The sequence below is a fragment of the Mobula birostris genome, chromosome 3, assembly GCF_030028105.1.
Source record: "Mobula birostris isolate sMobBir1 chromosome 3, sMobBir1.hap1, whole genome shotgun sequence".
In the NCBI taxonomy this organism is placed as follows: Eukaryota; Metazoa; Chordata; class Chondrichthyes; order Myliobatiformes; family Myliobatidae; genus Mobula; species Mobula birostris.
In genome coordinates, this window is record NC_092372.1 from 227,346,529 (window position 1) to 227,373,486 (window position 26,958).

At 50.0% G+C, this 26,958-nt stretch overlaps 1 protein-coding gene across 1 annotated transcript; it reads left to right on the forward strand.

Moving 5' to 3' along the window:
* Positions 1–2,835: 2,835 nt before the first annotated feature.
* hgh1 (HGH1 homolog (S. cerevisiae)) lies at positions 2,836–26,761 on the forward strand. Its single transcript, XM_072254271.1, has 7 exons — positions 2,836–2,905; positions 5,942–6,516; positions 8,052–8,152; positions 9,474–9,572; positions 16,220–16,311; positions 21,601–21,723; positions 25,353–26,761. Exons 2-7 carry the CDS (start codon positions 5,975–5,977, stop codon positions 25,530–25,532), a joined length of 1,137 nt encoding a protein of 378 aa, XP_072110372.1. The 5' UTR covers positions 2,836–2,905; positions 5,942–5,974; the 3' UTR covers positions 25,533–26,761.
* The last annotated feature ends 197 nt before the right edge of the window (positions 26,762–26,958 follow it).

A 26,958-nucleotide genomic window follows, 5' to 3' on the forward strand; every position in this document is an offset into this window, starting at 1 on the left:
GACCACACTTGGAGTACTGTGTGCAGTTTTGGGCTCCTTATTTTAGAAAGGATATTCTGACATTGGAGAGGGTCCAGAAAATTTCACGAGAATGATTCCAGGAATGATAGGGTTACCGTATGAGGAATGTCTGGCAGCTCTTGGGCTGTATTCCCTAGTGTTCAGGAGAATGAGGGGGGATTTCATGGAAACATTCTGAATGTTAAAAGGCTTGAACAGATTAGATATGGCAAAGTTATTTCCCATGGTAGGGAAGTCTAGGACAAAAGGGCACAACTTCAGGATTGAAGGACGACTATTTAGAACAGAGATATAGAGAAATTACACACAATACTCCAAGTGTGGTCTCGTGAGTACCCAGAGCTACAGGAATGCCAATGGAAGCTTCAAGACCTCATCCCTGGGAGAGGATGGATTTTCACCAAGAAGATGTATGAAGTTGTGTGCTGAAAGCAGAACATCCACAGGGCCAATCAACCTATCAGGACCAAACTGGCCAGCTGCTGTCGGCGGCCCCTGCCCCAGTAGGGGTGAAAGGACTTAAGAAGATGACGACGACGACATATGGCAATGAGCTTGGCTTTGATTTCTTCTAACCTCTGAGGAACGCAGACAATTTAATCCTTCTTAATAGGACAACTCTCTCGTCTCTTTTGCCGGGTGAATCTCCTTTGGACTGCCTCCACTGCCCCATATTCTTAACAAGTTAAGAGGAGGAAAATTGTGGCACAGAATTCCAAGTGTAACCTCAATAACACCTTGAACATCAGGAATAGAACCCCCTTATCCTTGAACTTCAATGTCCACAAAATACGGAGATTGTTTGCCTTCTTATTCATCATTGGACCTGCCTGCCGATCTTTTTGTGACTCATGCATCATGCAGAGGGCATACTAGTGGCAATACTTCATTAGGTGATTGAGGTAAGCTGGTATGTCACCAAAGATACTGGCAAGTTTCTACACACATACCATGAAAACATTCTGAGTGGTTGCGTCACAGCCTTGCATAGAGCCTCCAATGTGCAGGATCAAAGATTTGTGGTCTCAGCCATCGCCGTCACAGGGACCAGTCTCCACAATCGATCATAAATGCAAAATGCAATGCCTCAAGAAGGCGGCATCTATCACTACAGACCCTTACCATTTGGGATATGCATTCTGCTCAGGGAGGAAGTGCAGGAGCCTGCAGAACCACACTCAACGATTCAGGAACAGCTTCTTTCCCTCCACCAACAGATTTCTGAATGGACCATGAACCCCTTATTACTTCACAATTCCTCTTTTGCACAATCTCTCTATTGGTTCTGTTTTCTGTCTTGCACTGGACTGTTGCCACAAAACAACAAACTTCACAACAGATACCACATCAGTAATAACAAACCTGATTCTGAACAAGTAGATCCCTCAGTACTTTACCCACATGCAGTGTCTCTCCAATTAAACATCCCATTTTGATTCTTGTTCCTGAAGAGCATGTCCTCATACTTCCCAACATTAAACTCCATTTTGTGAGGGTTATCCCAATCACTCAATCTGTCCATTTCCCCTTGCAAATCGACCCACACTCCCTCACCACCCCTCCCACAGCATTGACCCTCCCTCAGTACCACCCCTCCCACACTGTGACCCTCCCTCGGTACCACCCCTCCCGCAGTACCCCACCCCCACAGTGTGACCCTCAGTACCACCCCTCCGACAGTGTGACCCTCCCTCAGTATCACCCCTCCCACAGTGTGACCCTCCCTCAATACCACCCCTCCCACAGTGTGACTCTCCCTCAGTACCATCCCTCCCACAGTGTGACTCTCCCTCGGTACCACCCCTCCCACAGTGTGACTCTCCCTCAGTACCACCCCTCCCACAGTGTGACCCTCCCTCACTACCGCCCCTCCCACAGAGTGACCCTCCCTCGGCAGCGCCCCTCCCACAGTGTGACTCTCCCTCAGTACCACCCCTCCCACAGTGTGACCCTCCCTCAGTACCACCCCTCCCTCAGTACCACCCCTCCCACAGTGTGACCCTCCCTCGGTACCCGCCCCTCCCACAGTGTGACCCTCCCTGAGTACCACCCCTCCCGCAGTGTGACTCTCCCTCGGTACCACCCCTCCCTCAGTGTGACCCTCCCTCGGTACCACCCCTCCCACTGTGACCCTCCCTGAGTACCACCCCTCCCGCAGTGTGACCCTCCCTCGGTACCACCCCCTCCCACAGTGTGACCCTCCCTCGGTACCACCCCCTCCCACAGTGTGACCTTTCCTCAGTACCACCCCTCCCACAGTGTGACTCTCCCTCAGTACCGCCCCTCCCACAGTGTGACCCTCCCTGAGTACCACCCCTCCCGCAGTGTGACCCTCCCTGAGTACCACCCCTCCCGCAGTGTGACCATCCCTCAGTACCACCCCTCCCGCAGTGTGACCCTCCCTCAGTACCACCCCTCCCTCAGTGTGACCCTCCCTCAGTACCACCCCTCCTACAGTGTGACCCTCAGTACCACCCCTCCCACAGTGTGACCCTCCCTCAGTACCACCCTTCCCACAGTGTGACCCTCCCTCAGTACCACCCCTCCCACAGTGTGACCCTCCCTCAGTACCACTCCTCCCTCAGTGTGACTCTCCCTCAGTACCACCCCTCCCACAGTGTGACCCTCCCTCAATACCACCCCTCCCACAGTGTGACCCTCCCTCAATATTGCTACCCAGCGAGGCGCTCCCTCACGTAAGAACTCACCTACATCCGTGTAAAAGAATACAAATCCCAGAAGACACAGCAGTTACTAGAGACCTGCACTTCCGCCTGGACGCCCGCGCAGTGTAATTCCATTGGTGAAGGTGGCCATCGATCAATCCGAATGGGCGGAATTTCCTGTCTGTTGTCGAGTGGTCGCGCGTGTGTGGAGTGAGTGGGTAAGGAAGTGAGGGACCGAGTGGTAACGGTGTGGCGGGCAAATGGGGATCTGAGTTAGTTCCTCACCCCGTCTGCTGGACCCTCTCTCTCTCTCTCTCTCTATCCGCTTCCCGTCTGCTGGACCCTCTCCCTCCCCTCACCCCGTCTGCAGGTCCCTCCCCCCTCACCTTGTCTACTGGTCCCTCCCCTCACCCCTCACATTGTCTGCTGGTCCCTCTCCCTCCTCTCACCCCGTCTGCTGGTCTCTCCCCCTCCCCCCGTCTGCTGGTCCCCTCCCCCTCCCCCTCCCCGTCCCCCTCCCCCCTCACCCCGTCTGCTGGTCTCTCCCCCTCCCCCCGTCTGCTGGTCCCTCCCCCTCCCCCCTCACCCCGTCTGCTGGTCCCTCTCCCTCCTCTCACCCCGTCTGCTGGTCCCTCCCCCTCCCCCTCCCCCTCCCCCCTCACATTGTCTGCTGGTCCCTCTCCCTCCTCTCACCCCGTCTGTTGGTCCCTCCCCCTCCCCACTCACCCCGTCTGCTGGTCCCTCTCCCTCCCCACTCACCCCGTCTGCTGGTCCCTCTCCCTCCCCCTCCCCCCTCACCCCGTCTGCTGGTCCCTCTCCCTCCCCACTCACCCCGTCTGCTGGTCCCTCTCCCTCCCCACTCACTCCGTCTGCTGGTCCCTCTCCCATCCCTTACCCTGTCCCCTGTCTGCTGGTCCCTCTCCCCTTACCCCATCTGCTGGTCCCTCTCCCTCCCCACTCACCCCATCTGCTGGTCCCTCTCCCTCCCCACTCACCCCATCTGCTGGTCCCTCTCCCTCCCCACTCATCACATCTGCTGGTCCCTCTCCTCCCCCTCACCCCTCACCTTGTCTGCTGGTCCCTCATCCCTCACCTCGTCTGCTGGTCCCTCCCCTCACCCCTCACCCCATCTGCTGGTCCCTCTCCCTCCCCACTCACCCCATCTGCTGGTCCCTCTCCCTCCCCACTCACCCCGTCTGCTGGTCCCTCTCCCATCCCTTACCCTGTCCCCTGTCTGCTGGTCCCTCTCCCCTTACCCCATCTGCTGGTCCCTCTCCCTCCCCACTCACCCCATCTGCTGGTCCCTCTCCCTCCCCACTCACCACATCTGCTGGTCCCTCTCCCTCCCCCTCACCCCTCACCTTGTCTGCTGGTCCCTCATCCCTCACCTCGTCTGCTGGTCCCTCCCCTCACCCCTCACATTGTCTGCTGGTCCCTCTCCCTCCTCTCACCCCGTCTGTTGGTCTCTCCCCTCCTCCCTCACCCCGTCTGCTGGTCCCTCTCCCATCCCTTACCTTGTCCCCCCTCTGCTGGTCCCTCTCCCTCCCCTTACCCCCTCTGCTGGTCCCTCTCCCTCCCCTTACCCCGTCTGCTGGTCCCTCTCCCTCCCCACTCACCCCATCTGCTGGTCCCTCTCCCATCCCTTACCTTGTCCCCCCCCCTCTGCTGGTCCCTCTCCCTCCCCACTCACCCCATCTGCTGGTCCCTCTCCCTCCCCACTCACCCCATCTGCTGGTCCCTCTCCCATCCCTTACCTTGTCCTCCCTCTGCTGGTCCCTCTCCCTCCCCTTACCCCGTCTGCTGGTCCCTCCCCTCCCCCTATTTGCTGGTCCCTCTCCCTCCCCCCTCACCCCATCTGCTGGTCCCTCTCCCTCCCCACTCACCCCGTCTGTTGTTCCCTCTCCCATCCCTTACCTTGTCCCCCCTCTGCTGGTCCCTCTCCCTCCCCTTACCCCATCTGCTGGTCCCTCTCCCTCCCCACTCACCCCGTCTGCTGGTCCCTCTCCCATCCCTTACCCTGTCCCCCGTCTGCTGGTCCCTCTCCCCTTACCCCATCTGCTGGTCCCTCTCCCTCCCCACTCACCCCATCTGCTGGTCCCTCTCCCTCCCCACTCACCACATCTGCTGGTCCCTCTCCCTCCCCCTCACCCCTCACCTTGTCTGCTGGTCCCTCCCCCCTCATCCCTCACCTCGTCTGCTGGTCCCTCTCCCTCACCCCTCACCCTGTCTGCTGGTCCCTCTCCCTCACCCCTCACCCCGTCTGCTGCTCCCTCCCCCTCCCCACTCAACCCACCTGCTGGACCTTCTCCCTCCCCTTGCCCCGTCTGCTGGTCTCTCTCCATAAGATTATAAAACATGGGAGCAGAATTAGACCATTAGTCCCATCAAGTGTGCTCCGACATTCCATCATGGCTGATTTATTACCCCCTCAACCTCATTCTCCTGCTTTTTCCTCGTAACCTTTGACGCCCTGACTGGTCAAGAACCTGTCAACCTCCACTTTAAAAACACCCAATGACTTGGCCTCCACAGCCATCCGCGGTCATGAATTCCACAGATTCACCACCCTCTGGCTAAAGAAATTCCTCCTCATCTCTGTTCTCTCGATCTGCTGGTCCCTCTTTTCCCCCTCACTCCCTGTTGTTCCCTCCCTTCTCAGCCCTGTCTACAGATGCCTTCAAAGCCCACCCCTTGTCTGCTGATTTCTCTGCACCCCACCTCCCTACCCCTTGTGCTGGTCATATCTTCATGCATTGCTTCTTCTCCCAAGAATGTTGGAAACTGAGGGCAGACCTGATGGAGATGTGTAAATTAATAAGATATATAGTGGGGTAGTGAATCTGAGTCTCTTCCCCAGGATAGAAACCCCGGAGAGCATGCTTTTAAAGTTGGGGGGGTAGTTTAAAGAGCATGTTTTGGGGGGCAAGTACCTCACGCCGTGAGTGTAGGTGTACCTGAAATGGGTTACCGGGGGTAGTCGTGGATTCAGGCAGTTTGGTAGAGTTTAAGAGCCTTGGGTTCCCTAAGGTTGTCGTGGCCACGGGGTGGGGATAAGCTCTAACTGTGTCTATAAAAAATATTTTTATATTTCTTATTTAAGCTTATTATTTTAGATGTATTGCAATGTACTGCTGCCACAGAATACCAAATTCCATGGCGTATATCAGTGAAAATGAACCTGATTCTCGGAGAGGTCATAGGCTGAATGGGCTGTTGCAATGTGGTAATGTTCTACGCTCCTTGATCTGCCACAGGTGGACCGACAGCCTTTGCTCGACGGGAGCGCTATGCTGGAAGATTCACAGGCCCAAGAGCTGTTGGGCTTCCTGACGTTGGACACGCGGCCGGACGTGAAGAGCCAGGCCACCAAGTACGTGCTGGGCCTGACGGGGAGTGCAGATGGCCGGCAGTTCTTGGCGAGCAATGCTGAGGTACTGAGGGCCCTGCTGACCCTGCGGCGGGATGTCTGCCCGGCCGTGGCCAAGGACTGCCACTGCGCCCTGGTCAACCTGTCTGCGGACGAGAGCGTCCACGGGCCCCTGCTGCGTCAGGCCGACCTCCTGCCCTCCCTGCTGGGCAGCCTCTGCGACCCCCACCACGACTTCGCGGACCAGGTCTGCTCCATCCTGTCCAACCTGTCGCGGAGGGAGGACACCGGAAGGGAAGTGCTCCGCGCCATCCAGGGCGAAGGGGTGGGCCTGGCCAAGATCGTGGAGATCTTCTGCACGGACAGCTACAACAAGAAAGGGACACTTCACTACCTCGGGCCTCTGCTCTCCAACCTGACCCAACTCCCGGAAGCCAGGCAGTTCATACTGGATAAAGACAGGTCTGTTGCTTTTCTACACACTTGTGACAGCACGGTGGCACGGTAGTGCGTTGGTTAGCATGGCGCTGGTAGAGTGTCTGTGATCACTGATCGGAGCTGATTCCCGTCTTTGCCCGTAGGGAGTTTGTACGTTCTCCCCGTGACCACGTGGGGTCTCTTCCAGATGTTCTGGTTTCCTCCCACGTTCCAAAGATGTACCGGTTGGGGTTACTGATGTGTGGGCACGCTATGTTGGCGTCGGAAGTGTAGACTGCCCCCAGCACATCCTCGCTACTTTGATTTGATGTAAACAACACTTTTCACTGTATGTGATTTGAGGTTTTTAAAAGATAAGGATTAGCTAATCTTTCTTTTATCTGTAAATGCCTCTTGAACATAATTATAATGTCTACTGTTTACACTGGCAGCTCATTCCACACTGAGTGAAGAAGTTTCCCCTCATGCCCCCCTTAAACTTTCACTCTTAACCCGTGACCTTCAGTCTCACCCAAATGCAGTAGAAGTAGCCTGCTTGTGTTTACCCTGTCTATACCCTGCATAATGTTGAATACCTCTATCAAATCTCCTGTCATTCTCCTGCACCCAGGGTATTTTAGGATGTCGTAAGGTCCAGCTAAGAAAGTCAAAAACACCTCGGGTTGCCACGGACGCATGGCGGTTAGCGCGATGCTATTACAGCTTAGGGCATTGGAGTCTGGAGTTCAATTCTGACACTGCTTAAAAGAAATTTGTACATACTTCCTGTAAGTTTTCACTGGACGCTCCAATTTCTTCTCACAGTCTAAAGATGAACCAGTTAATTGGACATTGTAAATTGTCCCATGATTCAGCTGGGGTTGAGTAGGTGGGTTGCTGGGCGGCCAGCTCGTTGGGCGGAAAGGCTCTGTTCTGTGCTGTTTCTCTATCTGCATGTACCACTATCGTTGGCAGCACACTCCAAGTGCCGAGAGCTCTGCGGGTTTAAATCAAAAGCTTGCCTTGTAATCTCCCTTAAGCTTCTTCAAGTGGCAGCAGTGAGAAGACAGCATGTCTCACCACTCTGTCCCTCACTGCGGCCACCAGGAAGAAGGTGCAGGAGCCTCAGGGCCCGCACCACCTGGTTCATGAACCAGTATTACCCCTCAACCATCAGGCTCTGGAACCAAAGGGGATAACTTCACTCACCCCATCACTGAAACTGTTCCCACAACCTATGGACTCGCTTTCAATGACTCTTTATCTCATGTTCTCAATATTTATTGCTTATTTATTATTACTGCTTTATTTTTGTATTTGCACAGTCTGTTGGCTTTTGCATACTGGTTGAATGTCCAGTTGGTGTGGTCTTTCATTGGCTTTGTTATTGTTATGATTCCATAGATTTATTGAGTATGCCCATTAGAAAATTAATCTCAGGGTGACATGTAAATACTTCGATAATAAATTTACTTTGAGCCTTTAAACTTTCACCTCTCACCTTAACTTTAACTCCACCGTGCTGCCATCCTCTTCAAGTGTGGTTCCCTGTCCTTCAGCCGGTGTGTTTTGTTCCACAGGTGCGTTGTGCAGCGATTGCTCCCGTACACTCAGTATGGGGGGTCCGGTGTGCGACGAGGCGGTGTGGTGGGCACGCTACGAAACTGCTGCTTCGACTACGGTGAGTGTCTCACCTCGCCTTCGTTTCAGAGAGGCCATTGCTTCCGGTCGTCCTGTGAGGAACCTTCTCGAAGATTCCTTTTGCATACGCCTTTGACGTTGATTTTACAGCAGTTTGTGTGACTGTAGTCAACTCCTTTTCCATATGTGTACATCGAACATAGCACAATACAGGCCCTTCAGCCCACAAAATTGTGCTGACCTTTTAGCCTACGTTAAGATCAATCCCCGCCACATAGCTGTTCATTTTTCTAACATCTGAGTCTGTCTAAGAGCTTCTTACATGTCCTTAATGTATCTGCCTCTACCCCTGGCAGCACATTCTACGCACCCACTGCTCCCCGTGTATATAGTAAAAAAAAAAGCAGCTTACCTCTGATATCCCCCTCTAAGCTTTTCTCCAATCAGCTTAAAATTATGCCCCCTCATATTAACCATATCTGCCCTGGAAAAATAGTTTCTGGCTGTCCACTCGGTCTATGCCTCTCATCATCTTGTACACCTCTGTCAAGTCATCTCCCATGCTTTGCTCCAAAGAGAAAAGCCCTTACTTTTTAAATTTTTTTTAAATTTAAAAAACAGTATTGCATAGCCCCCAGTGTCTACTCCAAATGCGGTGCTAAATTAAGCTAAATCTCTTCTATCTGAGTATGATGCACATTCACACGTCTTAACAGACTCAATCACCACTCTCCACCACTACCCCCTGGCTGACTAAGGTTGTCATAGCTGGGGCAGGTAGTGGGGCCCAGTGTGCATCTGAAATAGCCTCTGACAGCCAAGTCCAGATCTTGAGCTTTGCATGTGGCTCGGCTACTAAGCCCTGTGGAACCGTTGCTACTGACAGGAGAAGGGGCAAAGGTGGGTTACTGGCACCTTAAAACCAGTCGCTGTGGTAGATGCTGCTCAGCGGATTTTTTTTTTTGTGTTTCACACTATTCTTGGTAAATTCTAGAGACTGTTTTGTGTGAAAATCCCAAGGGATCAGCAGTTTCTGAGGTACTCAAACCACCCTGTCTGGCACCATTGTCTGTCATATAATCACATTTCTTCCCCCATTCTGATGTTCAGTCTGAACAACAACCGAACCTCTTGACCGTGTCTGCATGCTTTTATTATTAAGTTGCTGTCACATGATTGGCTGATTAGCTATTTGCATTGGTGAGCATGTGTACCTATTAAAGTGGCCGCTGAATGTATCACTCCACACTCCCTTTGTTCTGTTCCCCACTAAGGCGTACGTCCTCTGGCCTGCTGTTCTAAGTACCATGTCCTCACCAAACCATTGGGCAATTCCTGCCTGTGTTTATCTCCATCCACAGCCCATCATGAGTGGTTGCTTGGCAGTGACGTCGACATCCTTCCCTTCTTGCTGCTGCCCCTGGCCGGCCCCGAGGAGCTGAGCGAAGATGAAACAGAAGGTAGGGCGTGACGGAAAGCGCTGGGAGTTAACAGGGTCTGACTGTGGCACTGTACTTGTTCGGTGTGACTCTATTACAGGTTGCAGCGTTGGAGTGCAGAGTTCAATTCCAGCATCCTCTGTAAGCAAGTTTGTACATTCCTTCACGTCACAGTCCAAAGGTGTACCAGCTAGTCGGTTAATTGGAACAGTAGGTTAGCCTAGGAATAGAAAATTAAAGATGTATTGTTGAGGCTTTATAAGGCACTGCTGAGGCCTCACGGAGTATCATAAGCAGTTTTGGGCCCCTGATCTAAGAAAGGATGTGCTTTCGTTGGAGAAGGTTCAAAGGAGGTTCACTAAAATGATTCTGGGATTGAAAGGCTTATGATATGAGGAGTGTTTGATGGCTCTGGGCCTGTTTTCACTAGAATTGAGAAGCATGGGGGAGCAGGGTGGAGATCTCATTGAAAATTATCGAATGGATGTAGGGTGGATGTGGAGAGGATGTTTCCTCTGGTGGGGAAGTATGAGGCCCGAGGACACAGCCTCAGAATAGAGGGACGTTCATTTACAACAGAGATGAGGAAAATTTTCTTTGGCTAGGGAGTGGTGAATCTGTGGAATTCGTTGCCACAGGCACCTGTGGGGGCCAAGTCACTGAGTATATTTAAGGCAGAAGTTGATAGATTCTTGATTTGTCGGACCATGAAGGGCTACGGCCTCATTCTGCTCCTGTATCTTATGGTCTTATTGGAGCTGAGAGGAAAATTGGATCAGCCACGATGAAATGGTGGAGCAGATGGCCTCAATCTGCTCATTTATCTTATGGTATTAACTGATCGTTGTAAATTGTCCTGTGATTGGGCTAGGGTTAAATCGGTGAAATAAAATAAAGAGAGATTAGAGATTAGCTTTATTTGTCACATGTACATCAAATACAGTGAAATACGTCAACGACCAGTGCAGTCTGAAATGCTGGGAGCAGTCCACAAGCGTCACCAAACTTTCAGCACCAACATAGCATACCCACAGCTTACTAACCCAGACCCATATGTCTTTCAATGTGGGAGGAATCTGGAGCACCCAGAGGAAACCTATGCGATTAGAGGGAGAACGTACAACCTCCTTGCAGACAGTGGCGAAATGAACACGTCACAGCGCTGTAAAGCGTTATGCTAGCCCGACACTACAGTGCTGCATCTTTCCATTCTCATTGTCCGTCAGTCACTTCACTGACCCTCACCTGGACATGTTTGGAGTGTGGGAGGGAACCGGAGGACACAGGTCACAGGGAGAATGTACAAACCCCTTACAGACAGCATTGGGACTCGAACTCTGGTCTTACCGGTGGTTCTGTAACGTGTTTCGCTAGTCACTGAGCAACAGTGCCGAAATGTCAAATACCGGAGTCCATCAAACCTGCTGCAGCATTTAAAATTAGGTCCCCTTTTCCTCCATTCTCTCTGAAACATTGAAATCTTTAGCCATTAGAGTCGTGAAGTAAAATTGTCACGTATTTCAATGTACAATGAAAGACTTGATTGCATGCTATGCGGGTAGACCATTGCATCACTTTGGTGCATTGTGGTAGCACAAGCGAAGTAACAACGAGTTCAAAGTAAAACTACTTGAAAGTCTGCAGACGCTGGAAATCCAAGCAGGCTAGGCAGCATCTATGGAAAAGAGTACAGTTGATGTTTTGGGTCAAGACCCGTCATTGGGATTGGGAAAAAAAGACGAGAAGTCAGAGTAAGAAGATGAGGGGAGGGGAGGAAGAAGTACAGGGTGGAGGGTGATAGGTGAAACCAGGAGAGGGAGAAGGGGAGGGGTGAGGTAAAGAGTTGGGAAGTTGATTGGGAAAAGAGTTAAGAGGGCTAGAGAAGGGAGAATCGGATTGGAAAGGATAGAAGACCATGAAAGAAAGGGAAGGAAGAGGAGCAGCAGAGGAAGATGACGGGTCGATAAGGAGATGAGTGATAGAGGAAACAAGAATGGTGAAAGGGGGGTGCTGGGCAATTACCAGAAGTTCAAGAAATCTTTGTTCATGCCATCAGGTTGGAGGCTACCCAGGCTGGATATAAGGTGTTCCTCTTCCAAGCTGAGTGTGGCATCGTTGCGACATTAGAGGAGGCCGCGGACTGACATGTCGGAATGGGAATGGCAGTGGAATTGAAATGGGCAGCCTCCGGGAGAACCCACTTTTTCTAGCAGACGTAGCCTAGGTGCTTGAAGAAACAGCTTCTCAATCTACGCAACTGGGTTTCACCAATATACAGGAGACCACACCGGGAGCACCGGACACAGTAAATGACCCCAACAGACTCACAGGTGAAGTGTCACCTCACCTGGAAGGACTGTTTGGGGCCCTGAGTGGTAATGAGGGAGGAGATGTGGGGCAGGTGTAGCACTTGTTCCACTTGCAAGTGGGGAGTGTTGAACAGACAAGGGAGTGGCTTAGGGAGTGATCTCTGTGGAAAGTGAGTGAGAAAAGGATGTGCTTGGTGGTGGGTCCAGTTGGAGATGGCAGAATTTATGGAGAATTATGTGTTGTATGCGGGGGCTGGTGGGGTGGTAGGTGAGGACAAGAGGAACCCTATCCCTGGTGGGATGGCAGGAGTATGGGGTGAGGGCAAACGTGCGCAAAATGGAAGAGATGTGAGTGAAGGTAGCATTGATACCAGAGGAGGAGAAGCCCCTTTCTTTGAAGGAGGAGGGCATCTTAGTAGTTCTGGAATGAAAAGCCTCATTTTGAGAGCAGATGCGGTGGAGACGGAGGCACTGAGATAAGAGGGTGGCATTTGTACAAGTGACAGGCTGGGAAGAGGTATAATCCAAGTAGCCGTGAGAATCAATGGGTTTATAAAAGAAATCGATGTTCATGCCATCAGTTTGGAGGCTACCCAGACGAAATACAAGATGTTGCTTCTCCAACCTGAGTATGGACTCATCACAGCAAGGAGGCCGTAGACTGGCATGTCGGAATGGGAAGTAGAATTGAAATGGGTGGCCACGGGGAGTAAATTTATTATCAAAGTACAGATATGTCCATAAGACAAGACAAAGGAGCAGAAGTCAGCCATTCGGCCCATCGAGTCTGCTCCGTCATTTTATCATGAGCTGAAATGTCACCACAGATAACCCTGAGATTCATTTGTTTGTGGGAATTCACAATAGATACAAAGATATTGTCCAGAATTCATTGAAAATAGCAGTACAAATAGATGGGGCTGTAAAGAAACCTTCATGAATCAAAGTATTGAGAACAGGAGTGGGGATGTTATGTTGAAGTTGTATAAGACATTGGTGTGGCCTAATTTGGAGTATTGTGTGCAATTTTGATCACCTACCAACAAAAGATTTAACTAAGTTTGAAAGAATACAGGAAAAAAATTAAAAGGATGGAGAACATGAGTTATAAGGAAAGAATAGGTTAGGACTTTATTCCTTGGAAAGTAGAAGATTGAGGGGAGATTTTATAGAAGTATACATAATTATGAAGGGTATAGATAGAGTAAATGCAAGTAGGCATTTTCCACCGAGGTTCGGTGAGACTAGAACTAGAGGTTAAGGATGAAAGGGGAAAATGAGGGTAAATATCTTCACTCAGAGGGTCGTGAGAGTGTGGAATAAGTTGCCAGCGCAGGTGTGCATGAGCTCAATTTCAACGTTTAAGGGATAGATACACAGATGGTAGGGATATGGAGGGCGATGGTCCAGGTGCAGGTTGATGAGACTAGGGCTGTTTAAATGGTTCAACACAAACTAGATGGGTTGAAGGGCCTGTTTCTGTGCAGTACTTGGACTCCAAGCAACATAGAATCAATGAAAAACTGCACACAAGATGGACAATGTAAAAGACAAAATACTGGGCAAATTCAAAATGCATAATACCACCCATAAGACCATAAGATACAGGACCAGAATGACACCATTTGGCTCATCGAGTCTGCTCTGCCATTTCATCATGGTTGATCCAATTTTCCTCTCAGCCCCAATCTCCTGCTTTCTCCCTGTATCCCTTCATGCTCTGACTGTTCAAGAATCTACTTACATTTCCCTTAAATATACATAAAGACTTGGCCTCTACAGCTGCCTTTGGCAAAGAATCCTACAGATTTGCTTCTCTCTGGCTAAAGAAATTCCTCCTCATCTCCGTTCTAAAAGGACGCCCTTCTATTCTGAGTCTCTCACCATAGGAAACATCATCTCCAGATCCACTCTATCAAGGCCCTTCATCATCTGAGAGGTTTCAATGAGGTCACGCATTGTTCTTCTGAATTCCAGCACATACAGGCCCAGAGCTATCAGATGCTCCTCATACGAGAAGCCATTCGATCCTGGAATCTTCTTCTTTGAACCCTCTCCAGTTTCAGCACATCCTTTCGAAGATAAGGGGATGCTAGTCCTCTTGAAATGGATGCTAACATTGCATTTGCACTCCTCACCACAGACTAAACCTGCAAATTAACCTTTAGGGAATCTTGCACAAGGACCCCCAAGTCCCTTTGCACCTCCATTTTTTGGTATTTTTTCTCCATTTAGAAAATGGTTAGCCTTTCATTTCTTCTACCAAAGTTCATGACCATACACTTCCTGACATTGCTATTTCTTTGTCCATTCGCCTAATCTAAGTCCTTCTGAAGCCTCTCTACTTCCTCAAAACTACCTGCCCCTCCGTATCGACTGCAAACTTGGCCACAAAGCCACCTATTTCAGTATCCCAATCATTGACATATGACATAACAAGAATCGGTCCCAACAGGGGCCCCTGTGGAACACCAGTCACCAGCAGCCAGCCAGAAAAGGCACCCTTTGTTCTCACTCTTTGCCTCCTGCCAATCTGCCACAGCTTTATCCGTGCTAGGATCTTTCCTGTAATACCATGGGCTTGTAGCTTGTTAAACAGCCTATTGTATGGCACCTTGTCAAAGGCCTTCTGAAAATCCAAGTACACAACATCAACTGATTCCATGTTGTCTATCCTGCTTGTTATTTCTTCAAAGAATTCCGACAGATCTGTCAGACAAGATTTTCCCTTGAAGAAACCATGCTGACTATGGCCTATTTTATCACGTGCCTCCAAGTACCCTCAGACTTCATCCTTAATTATCGACTCCAACATCTTCCCAACCACTGAGGTTACACTAACTGGCCTATAGTTTACTTTCTTCTGCTTCTCTCCCTTCTTGAAGAGTGGAGTGACATTTACAATTTTCCAGTCTTCCAGAACCATACCAGAATCTATTGATTTTTGAAAGATCATTGCCAATGCCTCCACAATCTCTTCAGCCACCTCTTTCAGAACTCTGGGGTGTACAACATCTGGTTCAGCTGACTTATCTACCGTCAGACCTTTCAGTTTCCCAAGAACCTTCTCTGTAGGTACGATAACTTCACACACTTCATGTCCCTTGACACCTGGAACTTCCACCATGAAGACTGATGCAAAATACTTAACATAATGAATAAATAAGCAATAAATGATGAACATGAGCTGAAGAGTTGTGTAGGAGTGGCTGCCTGTGGAAGGACAAATCTCACTTGTATGCATACTTTGATAACCTTGCAGAGTGTTAGTAGCTCGGTTGGCTATTGGGAAGTTTGATTGCCAAGTTGGCAAAATGTTTACAGACATTGCGGTTCCAATCGAGAAACTAACATCGGTGCACAGTTCAGGGTGTTGTCTCAGAGTGCCAGATTATATACTCCTCTGGGGTCTGGATGGATATTGATTAGACACCGTGATCTGGTTGGCTGGTTGAAAACATTGTGAACGGTTTAGCAGTAGAAGATTCTGATTGGCTAGCTTCGAGAGAGGTCCGTTGGAGATGTTTGATTCTCTGTCCAGATCCCGAGATTACTGGCGATTCATTGATGACGTTGTTGTTTCTCCTTTCTTCAGGAGGGTTCTATACTGGACCTATGTTGACGTGTTTGCTGATCTCGGGATCTCGCCAGTAATGTTGGGATCTGGACAGTGTATCACCAGATAAAACCCTGAGATTCGTTGTCTTGTGGGCATACTCAATAAATACAAAGACCACAACAAAACCATTGAAAGTCTGCACCCAGACAACCAACGTGCAAAAAACAAATGGTGCAAATACAAAAAAAATTGAGCAATAAGTATCGAGAACATGAGATGACGAGTCCATGAAAGTGAGTTCATAGGTTTTGGGAAGGTTCAGTGTTGGGATGAGTGAAGTTATCTACTCTGGTTCAAGAGGCTGATGGTTGAGGGGTAATAACAGTTCCTGAACCTGGTGGTGTGAGTCCTGAGGCTCCTGTACCTCCTTCCTGATGGCAGTAGTGAGAAGAAAGCATGACATGGGCGGTGCGAGTCCCCGATGATGGATGCTTTTATTCCGGAATCTTCTCTTCCTCCCCACCCCCACCACTTTCCTTTCTAGTTCCATTGAAGGGCCTTGGCCCAAAACGTCAGCAGTCCATTTCCCTCCATAGATGTTGCCTGACTTAAGTCTCCCAGCGTTTTGTGTGAGCACTGAGGGTGGGATGTGACATCGTACCCGATCTTCTGACAGTGGCCACTCTTTGGCCCCACTTGATCTGTTTGCCTATCTTCACTTTCTGGGAGCAATGAAGGTCGGTGTTAATGATGCCCGCAGACACCCCTGACCTCTGGCCTCTCTCTAACCTGTGACCCAGGGCTGCCGGCGGACCTACAGTATCTGCCTGAGGACAAGCGGCGTGAGGAGGACCCAGATATCCGCAGGATGCTGCTTGAGGCCATTAACCTGGTGCGTATCAGTGGGAGCGGTGAGGGGGAGGGGGGAGAGGGGTGGGCAGTGACCCCACACTCACACCGGCTTCCAGCACTACACGTGGACACTGTGAGAGGGGGTGTGCCCAAGTGGTGTGTGTGAGGGTGAGACACAGACACACGGGGAGAGGGAGATAACTATCTCGGAGAGAGAGCCACACAGTCATGAGGGAGGGAGTCGTGTGGTTGCGGAGAGATCCAACGTCCCAATGCGATGACTGCTTTTGGAGATGTAGCCAGCTCCTGCACAGCAAGATGCCACGATATACCACACGAGCTGATCTGTGGTAAAATGCAGCGCAGTAACACAGTGATTTGAGTAGCGCCCGGTCAGAGATCAGAAGCCTGAGAAGATGTTGTTCACTCGGGTTCCCCGATGGAGTAGAAAAGGCAGCAACTTGTGGCAGTTTGGAGTATTAAGCAGCGTTCAGAGTTGATAGGCAAGAACAAATTAAAGTAAGGCAGGGGCAAGCAAAGTGCTGTCATTGGAGTGGACTGAGCTAGAATCTTTGGCTCTTCCAGGTTTCAACAAGGAGAGGCTTCAGTGAGAGAAGGCCAAAAAAAAAAACTAGGTAGAGTTTTCTCCCTCTCCCATACACACAATTTCTTGTTTTTCCTTCTTTATACGGTATTTGCTCAGTTAGGCCAGGCAGGATAGTTAAGCTAAATCTCTTCTGCCTGAATATGATGCACATTCACACGTGGGGATGGGGAAGGCAGGAAGACCGCCAGTGTCCCTGACCACTACAACTGCATGAAATGCATCCAGCTGCAGCTTCAAACAGTCCACGTTAAGGAGTTGGAGCTGGAACTGGATGAAGGAGTGACAGGTAGGACGTATAGAGAGGTAGTTACACCCAAAGTGCAGGACACAGGAAACTGGGTGACAGGAAGGGGATAGGGGTTAAACGGCCAGTGCAGAGAACCCCTGTGGCCATCCCACCCAACAACAGGTATACCACTCTGGATATTGTTGGGGGGTCGGGGGTTAGGGGTGACGTAGCGGAGGAAAATCACAGTGGTCAGGTCTCTGAAACCGAGTCTGACTCTGTGACTCAGAAGAGTAGGTGGGCAAGCAGTGGTGCTGGGCCATTCGTTTGGGGAACAGAAGGGAGATTCTTTGGGTGAGAACAAGATTCCAAGATGTTGCCTCCCAATGCCATGATCTGGGTCATCTCCAGTCTAGTCCTCAACATTCTTAAGCGTGAGGGTAAACAGCCCGAGGGTGTGGTTCATGTAGATACCAATGACAGAGGTAGGAAGTGTGACGAGGTTGTGCAAAATGAGTTCAGGGAATTAGGTGCTAACTTAAAGGGGAGTGGTGTGACCTCAGGATTGCCACCCATGCCATGTGCTAGTGTGGCCAGAAACAGAAAGATCATACAGTTTAGCAAGTGCTGAAGGAGTTGGTGTAGGAGGGAGGGCATAAGATTTTTAGATCATTGGGTTCTCTACCAGGGAAGGTGAGACCTGTACAGATGGGACGGTTTGCACCTGAACTGGAGGGGGACTAGCAGGAAGGTTTGCTAATGCTTCATGGTGGGGTTTAAACTAGAATTGCACCTCTACTACTTTCTCTGGCTGTTTGTTCTGTATACAGACCACCCACTTGGTGAATAAGTTTCCCCTCAGGTTCCCCATTAAATCTCTCCCCTCTCACCTTCAATCTGTGCCCTCTGGTTCTTGATTTCCCAACCCTGGGGTAAAGTTCGTCCCTGCCGCTCGTTATTTTATGTACCTATAAGATCAGCCATCATTCTCCCAAACTCTGATGGAGCAAATTCCAACCTGCTGAAGGCCAGTTTGCCAAAAGCCTTTTTCACCACTTTCAAAGACGTGTGGGTCAGGGTTAGTAAGCTGTGGACCTGCTATGTTGGCGCCAGAAGCTTGGTGACACTCGCGGACTGCCCCCAGCACATCCTCGGACTGCTTTGGTCGGTGACGCACATGTCCGCTACTTATTAAGTCTAACCCTCAGTCTTTGGAATGAGGGGAGAAACCGGTGGTAGAGGAGCCTGAAGATACATACTCAATGTTTTAGGAACAGCTTCTTTCCCCTCTGCCATCAGAGTTACGAACACATGAACACTACCTCACTTTTCTTTGCTCTCTTTTGCACCACTTACTTAATTTTTAAAAATACATTTCTTACAGTAATTTATATTTTTTTAATTATGTATTGCGGGGGCAGGCAGCAGTGGAGTTACGTGGCCTCAGTCGTAGCAAGGACTAGGCCTCAAGCTGCGGTGTCGCCTGTTTGCAGCTGTCTGGGGGAGGCGCACAGTCAGGCGCTCCACCACAGTGCCGTCTGCTTGAAAGAAGATGAGTTGTATTGTGTTTGACTGCAGACTGCTGCAACATTCATGGACTCAGGGACTTGGGCTATATATTTTTGTGTGACTGTATTATACTGCTGTCCACACTCCCTGTCAGCACAGGTGCGCCGCAAGGCCATACTCTGCTCGCTTTGCACTTATGACCGTGTGGCTAAGTACAGCTCCAATGCCATATTCATGTTTGCTGTTGACACCACTGTCGTAGGCCGAATCAAAGGTGGTGACGAATCAGCACGTGGGCAGGAGATTGAAAATCTGGCTGAGTCGTGCCATAACAATAACCTCTCATTCGATGTCATTCAATGTCGGGAACGTGTTTGTAGCCCGGATATTGAACTTTTTGCTTTTGGACTCCAGCCATATTCCACCGAGATACAACACTGGGCGTCGTGGGAGGTTGTTCCTGCCTGTGACCGTCGAACTTTGCAGCTCCTCCCTTGGAGGGTTAGACACCCTGAGCCAATAGGCTGGTCCTGGACTTATTTCCATCTGGCATAGTTTGCATTTTGTTATTTGATTGTTGGTGGATTTTGTATTGCTATATTTATGCTCTATTCTTGGTTGGTGCGGCTGTAACGAAACCCAATTTCCCTTGGGATCAATAAAGTATGTCTATCTATCTATCTAGTAAAACTAAGTGGCTGATTATTGACTTCAGGATGAGGAAACCAGGGGAACATGAGCCAATCCTCATCGGAGGAACAGAGGTGGAGCGGGTCAGTGAATTTAAATTCCTCAGTGTTATTTCAGAGGACCTCTTCATCAGGACTCTCTCCACCTGGTTCAGAAACAGTACCCCTCAACCATCAGGAAGAACATACAGGAGCATCAGGACTCTCTCCACCTGGTTCAGGGACAGTCAGTACCCCTCAACCATCAGGAAGAATGTACAGGAGCATCAGGACTCTCTCCACCTGGTTCAGGGACAGTCAGTACCCCTCAACCATCAGGAAGAATGTACAGGAGCATCAGGACTCTCTCCACCTGGTTCAGGGACAGTCAGTACCCCTCAACCATCAGGAAGAATGTACAGGAGCATCAGGACTCTCTCCACCTGGTTCAGGGACAGTCAGTACCCCTCAACCATCAGGAAGAATGTACAGGAGCATCAGGACTCTCTCCACCTGGTTCAGGGACAGTCAGTACCCCTCAACCATCAGGAAGAATGTACAGGAGCATCAGGACTCTCTCCACCTGGTTCAGGGACAGTCAGTACCCCTCAACCATCAGGAAGAATGTACAGGAGCATCAGGACTCTCTCCACCTGGTTCAGGGACAGTCAGTACCCCTCAACCATCAGGAAGAATGTACAGGAGCATCAGGACTCTCTCCACCTGGTTCAGGGACAGTCAGTACCCCTCAACCATCAGGAAGAATGTACAGGAGCATCAGGACTCTCTCCACCTGGTTCAGAAACAGTACCCCTCAACCATCAGGAAGAATGTACAGGAGCATCAGGACTCTCTCCACCTGGTTCAGGGACAGTCAGTACCCCTCAACCATCAGGAAGAATGTACAGGAGCATCAGGACTCTCTCCACCTGGTTCAGGGACAGTCAGTATCCCTCAACCATCAGGAAGAATGTACAGGAGCATCAGGACTCTCTCCACCTGGTTCAGGGACAGTCAGTACCCCTCAACCATCAGGAAGAATGTACAGGAGCATCAGGACTCTCTCCACCTGGTTCAGGGACAGTCAGTACCCCTCAACCATCAGGAAGAATGTACAGGAGCATCAGGACTCTCTCCACCTGGTTCAGAAACAGTACCCCTCAACCATCAGGAAGAATGTACAGGAGCATCAGGACTCTCTCCACCTGGTTCAGGGACAGTCAGTACCCCTCAACCATCAGGAAGAATGTACAGGAGCATCAGGACTCTCTCCACCTGGTTCAGGGACAGTCAGTACCCCTCAACCATCAGGAAGAATGTACAGGAGCATCAGGACTCTCTCCACCTGGTTCAGGGACAGTCAGTACCCCTCAACCATCAGGGTTTTGAACCGAAGGGATTAACTATGCTCAACTTCACTTGCCCTATCATTGAATGTTCCCCACAACCTCTGGACTCATTTTCAAGGACTTTTCATCTCATGTTCCCCATATTTATTGCTTGCTTATTTATTTATTTACTATTATTTCTTTATTTTTGTATTCGCACAGTTTCTTGTCTTTTGCATATTGGTTGAATGCCCAAGTTAGTGAGTCTTTCATTGATTCTATTATTCTATAATGGATTTATTGAGTATGCCTGCAGGAAAATGAATTTTTGTTGATTATGGTGACACATCTGTACCTTGACAATAAAATTTACTTTGGACTGTATCTTGTATGTGACCTGCGTGCCTTGTGCTTTGTGTGAATGTTGGTACTGTGTTTTGCACCTTGGCCCCAAGGTATAACACTGTCTTGTTTGGCTGTGTTCATAGGTGTTCATGTATGGTTGAATGACAATTAAATTTGTTCTTGAATTTGCAACGTACTGCTGTCTCAAAACAATAAATTTCACAATGCACGTCAGTTATATTAAACCTGATTCTGATGTGTTTGCACGTCTAGTTCCCTCAGGTCTATAACATTCCGCAGAACCCTACTGTTCACTGAACACCCTGTCTCGCTTCTTGTAGCCTCATGGGCAGATGACACTAGTCTTGTGTAACTTTGCGTACAACACCCGCAATCAGTTCAATTCCCGCCTCTGTGGAGTTTGTACGTTCTCCCTGTGACCGCGTGGGTTTCCTCTGGCCACTCTGGTTTCCTCCCACAGGTTAGCGTTGATGACTTGTGGGTAAGCTATGTTGGTGCTGGAAGTGTGGTGACACTTATGAGCTGCCCCAGCACATCCTCAGGCTGTTGATGCAAATGGCGCATTTCACTGCAGGTCTCAGTGTACGTGTGACAAAGCTAATCTTTATGTTTATCTCTGTCGTAGCTTGTGGCGACGAAGAACGGGCGCAAGGTGGTGAGGGACAGAAACACCTATGTGATCCTACGGGAACTACACAAGTGGGAGAAGGAGCCGGACGTTGTGGCTGCTTGCGAGAAGTTGATTGAGGTGAGTTGTTCCGATTCAGCAATAATATGGTTCAGTGGGTTGCCTTTACCAGGGCCCTGTTACCTACTATCTACGTTATCTGTAACAGCTACTCCCTCAGCCTCATCACTGTGAGGAGAGTAGACCCAGCTCTCCTTGTAACTGAAGCGTCCCGTCCCATCCCACCCAACATCATTGAGCACAGAAGTGGGCGGTTTGGCCATCTAGTCCATGGAAAACTGTTATTCTGCCTTGTCCCATCGACCCACGCCTGGACCATAGCCCTCCATACCTCTCCCATCCATGTACTTACCCAAACATCTCTTAAATCAATCATCTGGTTGATAGTGTCGTAAACTGAATTATCAAATTTGTGGATAACGCTAAGATTGACTAGCCATTTTAATTCCTCTTCCCATTCCCACACTACATGTCTTTCCACGGCCTACCCTACTGCAATTTTGAAGCTGGATGCGGATTAGAGGAAGAGGACCTCGTATTCTGTCTCCGGCCTGTCTACACCAATGGTGTTGCACTTTATCGTTTATCTGCACTGCACTTTCTCAGTAGCTTTTACACTTTATTCTGCATGGTAACTCTACCTCAATGCACTGCGTAATGATTTGATCTGCATGAACAGCATTGCAAGACAAGCTTTTCACGCTCTCGTGGACAGAGACAATAATAAACCAATACTCATACCATTATCAATACTTCGTCGCATGAATGTCGATTTCTCCAACTTCTGGTAACCACTCCCATCAGCCCCCCCACCACATGCCTTTTTTTTCCTTATCACACTGGCGCCCGGCACCCATCATCCATCCCTTTCCTTTCCCCAGCCTTCTGAATCTGCCCATCACCAGCACATTCCTTCCGATGGTTCCCTTTATCCCATGCTTCACCATCCTCTTAACAGATTTCACCTTCTTCAGCGCTTTGTCATTTTCACCCGTCACCTCCCAGCTTCTTACCACACCCCAACATCACCGAGATCCACCTGTCACCCCCCAGCTTCTTACCAATCCCCCACCCTCACCGAGATCCACCTGTCACCCCCCCAGCTTCTTACCAATCCCCCACCCTCACCGAGATCCACCTGTCACCCCCCAGCTTCTTACCACTCCCCCACCCTCACCGAGATCCACCTGTCACCTCCCAGCTTCTTACCAATCCCCCACCCTCACCGAGATCCACCTGTCACCCCCCAGCTTCTTACCAATCCCCCACCCTCACCGAGATCCACCTGTCACCCCCCAGCTTCTTACCACTCCCCCACCCTCACCGAGATCCACCTGTCACCCCCCAGCTTCTTACCACTCCCCCACCCTCACCGAGATCCACCTGTCACCTCCCAGCTTCTTACCACTCCCCCACCCTCACCGAGATCCACCTATCACCCCCCAGCTTCTTACCACTCCCCCACCCTCACCGAGATCCACCTGTCACCTCCCAGCTTCTTACCACTCCCCCACCCTCACTGAGATCCACCTGTCACCTCCCAGCTTCTTACCACTCCCCCACCCTCACCGAGATCCACCTGTTACCTCCCAGCTTCTTACCAATCCCCCACCCTCACCGAGATCCACCTGTCACCCCCCAGCTTCTTACCACTCCCCCACCCTCACCGAGATCCACCTGTCACCCCCCAGCTTCTTACCACTCCCCCACCCTCACCGAGATCCACCTATCACCTCCCAGCTTCTTACCACTCCCCCACCCTCACCGAGATCCACCTGTCACCCCCCAGCTTCTTACCACTCCCCCACCCTCACCGAGATCCACCTGTCACCTCCCAGCTTCTTACCACTCCCCCACCCTCACCGAGATCCACCTGTCACCCCCCAGCTTCTTACCACTCCCCCACCCTCACCGAGATCCACCTGTCACCCCCCAGCTTCTTACCAATCCCCCACCCTCACCGAGATCCACCTGTCACCCCCCAGCTTCTTACCACTCCCCCACCCTCACCGAGATCCACCTGTCACCCCCCAGCTTCTTACCACTCCCCCACCCTCACCGAGATCCACCCCCCACCCTCACCGAGATCCACCTGTCACCCCCCAGCTTCTTACCAATCCCCCACCCTCACCGAGATCCACCTATAACCTCCCAGCTTCTTACCAATCCTCCACCCTCTCCGAGATCCACCTATCACCTCCCAGCTTCTTACCAATCCTCCACCCTCTCCGAGATCCACCTATCACCTCCCAGCTTCTTACACCATAACCACTCTCCCCCACCTACCTATCATCCCCTCACCTAGATCCACCTATCACCTCACAGATTCTTACCACTTCCTCACCCTGTTACGTAGATCCAGCTTTCCCCTGCCAGCTCTTCCTCCACTTCTCTCCCTAACCTTTTTACTCTAGAAATCTCCCCACCTTCCAGTCCTTGGTGAAGGGTCTCGAGCCGAAAAGTCGACTGTCCATTTCCCTCCACAGATGTTGCATGACCTGCTAAGCTCCTCCAGCATCTCGAGTGTTGCTGTAGCCTCTCGTGTTCCTATTCTGTTGAGAATAACTAACACTAAGCCACATGGAAGCTGTAATTGGGAAATGAAAAAGTCTTTATTCACACAGTAAACCTCCAGAAGGGAGAGAGTCCTGACATGACGTTAATAACTTTTTCAACTGACAGGGAACAATAACCGATTAACTACATTTTCACTTGCTATAGTCACAGACTTAACCTTAACAATTTGAATGAACTCACTAGGTAGATGAGTGGAGCCTGGTGTTGTCTTCTGCTGCCCATCCAGTTCAAATTTCAACGTGTTGTGCATTCAGAACACCACTGGTGTAGTGTGTGGTTATTTGAATTGGTGTTGCCTTCCTATCAGCTTGAACGAATCTGACAATTCTCCTCTGACCTATCTCATTAACAAGGCATTTTTGCCTACAGAATTGCTGCTTACTTGATGTTTTTTTTTACCCCCCCTCACCATTCTCTGTAAAGTCTAGACCAGGGGTCCGTGACTTAAAGAACCCCTGCTCTGGAGACTGCTGTGCAGGAGATCAGCAGCTTCTCACTGACTCAAACCACCTCGTCTGGCATCAACAAGCATTCCACGGTCAAGGACACTTAGATCATATTTCTTCCCCATTCTGATGTTTGGTCTCACAATCAGCTGCACGTCCCACCTAGCAGAACCCCTTTGAATATTCCCCTTTGAGGGAACAATCTCGTTGGGAGATGCAGGGAAAAGCAGTGCTGTGGGAGTACCACCCTGCCAGCGGACTTATCAAATGCAGTCGCCAAGGGAGGACTGCAGTAGGTAAAATTAGTATTGCTTTATTGTTGTTACGTGTACCGAAATCCAGTAAAATGCTTGTCTTGCACGCTCTCTCAAACTTCCTCCAGACCCTCTGCAATGCCAGCGCATATTTTCTTAAATATGTAGCCTATCCTTTTGTAGATATGGGGATTAGAAGGGCTGAAGGGCCTGTTTTGTGTTGTAGTACTCTATGACTGTGAGGTACGCTATGAAGTCAGGAGTTCATCTTCTTGCACCAGTAAACCATTTTGATCTGCTCCCCATCACACTGGGCAGGGGCCCCTTGTCGAGGTGGGAGATGGCTGCCATCAGTGTCACTGATTTGCCCACAGTAATGTCCCAGTCTCCTGGCATTCCCCCCCCCCCCCAGGTGCTGATCTCTGATGAGCCCGAGGCTGGGATGGAGAACCTGCTGGAGGTGAAGATCCCCGAGGACGTGGAGAGGACGTTGAGGCGGCAGGACGAGGAGGAGCAGAGGCGCCTCGAGGGCGAGCTTCTTAAGACTGGAGAGGGTGCGCCGGGAGAAACGCCAGAGGCGCTGGAGAGATGACGGTATGCCTGCGTGGAGAGCACAAAGCCTGCGATAACTTCTTTTATGTTCAGAGCGGCAGGCTGGTGGAGGAGCCTGGTTTTGTGGATGTTGGGAGGTGGTAGTGTCACAAGCCCCCGTCGCTGAAGTTCAGATCCTGCCTAATGGCCCTTCAGCAAGCGGAGATCTCCTCGTTTTCCCAAGCTTTGCTGACTGATATAAATAAAATCACTTCCAAGCTCTCCTGCCTTCTGTGCTCCTTGCTTCTGTTGATACAGTTCTGTCACCCCGTACAGGAAGGATGTGAAAGTTTGGGAGGGTGCAGGATGCTGCCTGCATTAGGGGGCATGAGCTATAATGAGAGGTTGGACAGGCTTGGGTTGTTTTCTCTGGAGTAGCAGAGGCCTGATAGGAGTTTAGAAAATTCTGAGAGACATAAATAGGGTAGACAGTCAGAATCATCTTTCCACGGTTTTCTAAATGAGAAGCAAATTCAGACAGCGGAGGTGCAAAAGGGACTTTGGAGTCCTAGTGCAGGGTTCATGAAAGGTTAATTTATAGTTTGAGTTGGTGGTGAGGAAGGCAAATGCATTGTTAGCATTCATTTCAAAAGGACTAAATATAAAAGCAAAGATGTAATGCTGAGGCTTGATAAGGCACTGGTCAGGCCCCAGTTGGAGTAAAGTGAGCAGTTTTAGGCAATGTATCTAAGAAAAGATGTGCTGGAATTGGAGATGGGCCAGAGGAAGGTTTACGAAAATGATCCTGGGAATTAAAAGGTTAACATATGAAGAACGTTTGATGACTCTGGGCCTGTACGTGCTGGAGTTTAGAAGAACGGGGCGGGGGGGGGTGTCTCATTGAATATCAAATATTGAAAAGGCCTAGATAGAGTGGATGTGGAGAGGATGTTTCCTTTACTGGGGGAGCCAAGAACCAGAGGGCACAGCCACAGGACATAGTTGAGGAGGAATTTCTTTAGCCAGGGGTGGGGAGGGAGGTGAATCTGTGGAATTCATTGCCACAGATGGCTGTGGAGGCCAACTCATTGGATGCATTTAAAGTGGAGGTTGATAGGTTCTTGATTAGTAAGGGTGTCAAACACTGTTCTCTCTAACCTGCAAGGCCACGGAGTAGCTGAAATGCTCCCGTGCACATAGCCTTTGATGCTGCACAGCTGGAATTTGGACACAACTACAAAGAGTCTATGAAATGTGAAAGGTTTTCTTTGTTGTTCAGTTTGCATTATAGTCTTTACTTAATAAAATCAAAAGTATATGATTTTTACATTTTCATTCTCAATATTTATCGTATACATATTACAAAAAAATCTCAAGTGTTGCACAGTTTTCAGGCCGTGCTCAGGACAATGGTTGGTCTGCACAGCTGTGAAAAAAATTATAGGGAACATTACTGTCAAAGGTTACAGGGAGAAGGCAGGAGAATG